This window comes from Austrofundulus limnaeus, unplaced genomic scaffold (assembly GCF_001266775.1).
Source record: "Austrofundulus limnaeus strain Quisiro unplaced genomic scaffold, Austrofundulus_limnaeus-1.0 Scaffold1, whole genome shotgun sequence".
NCBI lineage: Eukaryota > Metazoa > Chordata > Actinopteri > Cyprinodontiformes > Rivulidae > Austrofundulus > Austrofundulus limnaeus.
In genome coordinates, this window is record NW_013952403.1 from 1,973,520 (window position 1) to 1,975,602 (window position 2,083).

Sequence of the window (2,083 nt, forward strand, 5' to 3'; positions counted from 1 at the left end):
CACACACACACACACACACACACACACACACACAGAAGCAGTTACACAATCATCCACCTGTCATGGCGGTGAGTGTAAATAAAAACCTGCCATTAAAAATATTAATCTAAAAAAAAGTGAAAGACCCATGAGAGTTTCTTCAAACAGCTGAAAAGTTGTTCCTGTAAATGTTTGTTCCTCTGCTCTGCACCACCAGGATGGTTTCGTCCTGAACAGTTTGTTCTTACTTTATCAGACGGCAACAAAAATGTTTTTATCTAAATGGAAAAAAAAGTCTGACAGGATTTTAAATTTGCTGACTTTCTTCATCAGAATTACTCAACTTTTTTGTTCTTGACTCATTTATTTTTGTTCTAAATGATTCAGTTGGGTTCAAGCTAAAACTAAACCTTTAACAAATATACTTCAGATGTGAATAAATATTCCACATAGTAAATAATTTATAAATATCTAAACAATAGTTTCAGTTTTTCCATTTAAAGTTCTTTTAAATGACATGTTTGACACTTTTCCTAGTTTATGTGCTTAATGAAGCAATCTGCCAAAGATCTGTCATGTTTCCTCGTTTCATCATCTGAGCAGTTCTTTAGAAAATGATTAAATCTGTCAGTTTTGTAAAGACTTTATCACCCTAAACAAATGTTACTCTCACTTCCTGTTTTTGTTTTCCTGCTGCAGCCCGACATCTGAAACCAACCGGAGGCTGACGGTTGATGAGATGTACCTCGTTGACTCCGGTGGACAGTATCTGTGAGTAAAAGAAGCGCTCTCTTCCAGTTTCACTTCACGTCTCCTGCTTGTGAAATATGACTCGTGTTGGTTCTCAGAGACGGAACCACTGACATCACTCGGACCGTTCACTGGGGAACACCAACAACGATGCAGAGGGTGAMGTTTTCACTGAACGAGCATTTAATTATGGTGAAGCCCTCGTTGATGCATAAAGATTCACCTTGTGTTTTGCTCACAGGAGGCCTTCACTCGAGTGCTCATGGGAAACATTGAGATCTCCAGAACCGTTTTCCCCTCAGGGACAAAAGGTGAGCTGAACACCTTTCCCCTGAAACGTGTCCTTGYGTCACCACTAGAGAGCCCTCTTCCTCCACACGTGTTCAGCTCGTCCACATATCTCTGCAGCAGCATGTTTGAGGGGTTTTCTTGTTATCCACCAGGTGTGAACATGGAGATGCTGGGTCGCCGGGCTCTGTGGGAGCTGGGCCTGAACTACGGCCACGGCACGGGTCACGGCGTCGGAAACTACTTTGGAGTTCATGAGTGTGAGGCTGTTTGTTCAGATGGGTTCTGGTGTAAAGCAATGATTCTTTGAACGATTCTTAACTCCGTTAGAGAGCAAGCAGGAAACAGAACACGACAGAAGCTTGCAGGTGGTGCAGATGTTTGAGCACGCTTCATTTTGCAGCCTAACCACCTGTGATGTGGTTACGTTACTAAATACCAAGAATTCAAGAAAAGAAAATAAACTAACCACAGGAGGATTAAAATGAAATTATTGTGACTGATTTTATCTTGTTTATTTGTTGMGATCTATACCAAAAAATAGATTTGTGCAAGGTCACAGGAAGTTTATAAAATATTACAGGTGAGATTAAAATGTAAACATTTGTGCCTTTTTACTGAKACAATAACAGTGGTGGGCACAGCTAACCAAAAAGTTMGTTTGCTAAACACCAGTTCTCTAACTAATTAGCTTTACAAACACTAAACATGTCAGCAGGAGCTAAAGCTAACTGCTAATTTTCTTATGTTAAATAAAAACAGAACTTGTCTCCTTCCAGCCGAAGGCTAACACAGGTGGACACACAAAATGCTAATGATGTGACGCACACACACACACGTTGCATGACGCAGGCGTTTAGTGCTGCATGTGTGTGGGCATATTTGTTTTTGTTTTTTACTTAATGTTAACATAACTACATTTAGTGAAAGCTAATCTGCCACTAACAGTTTCCAGAGTTAGCAAAAATGCTTATCTGCTTAACAAAAGGATAGCTTTGCTGTTAGCTGTTAGCAGATTAGTAAGCTGTGCCCACTAATAAAACAAACAATTAAAACACTATAATGT

General features: G+C 39.8%; 1 protein-coding gene across 1 annotated transcript in view; it reads left to right on the plus strand.

The window, feature by feature from the left end:
* The window catches only part of xpnpep2 (X-prolyl aminopeptidase (aminopeptidase P) 2, membrane-bound), a 17,636-nt gene that overhangs the window by 11,640 nt on the left and 3,913 nt on the right, over nucleotides 1-2,083 (plus strand). Inside the window, exons 15-18 of the mRNA XM_014004243.1 lie at nucleotides 679-750; nucleotides 828-888; nucleotides 971-1,040; nucleotides 1,173-1,277. Coding sequence (XP_013859697.1) covers nucleotides 679-750; nucleotides 828-888; nucleotides 971-1,040; nucleotides 1,173-1,277 — 308 coding nt within the window. The remainder of the gene's footprint in view (nucleotides 1-678; nucleotides 751-827; nucleotides 889-970; nucleotides 1,041-1,172; nucleotides 1,278-2,083) is intronic.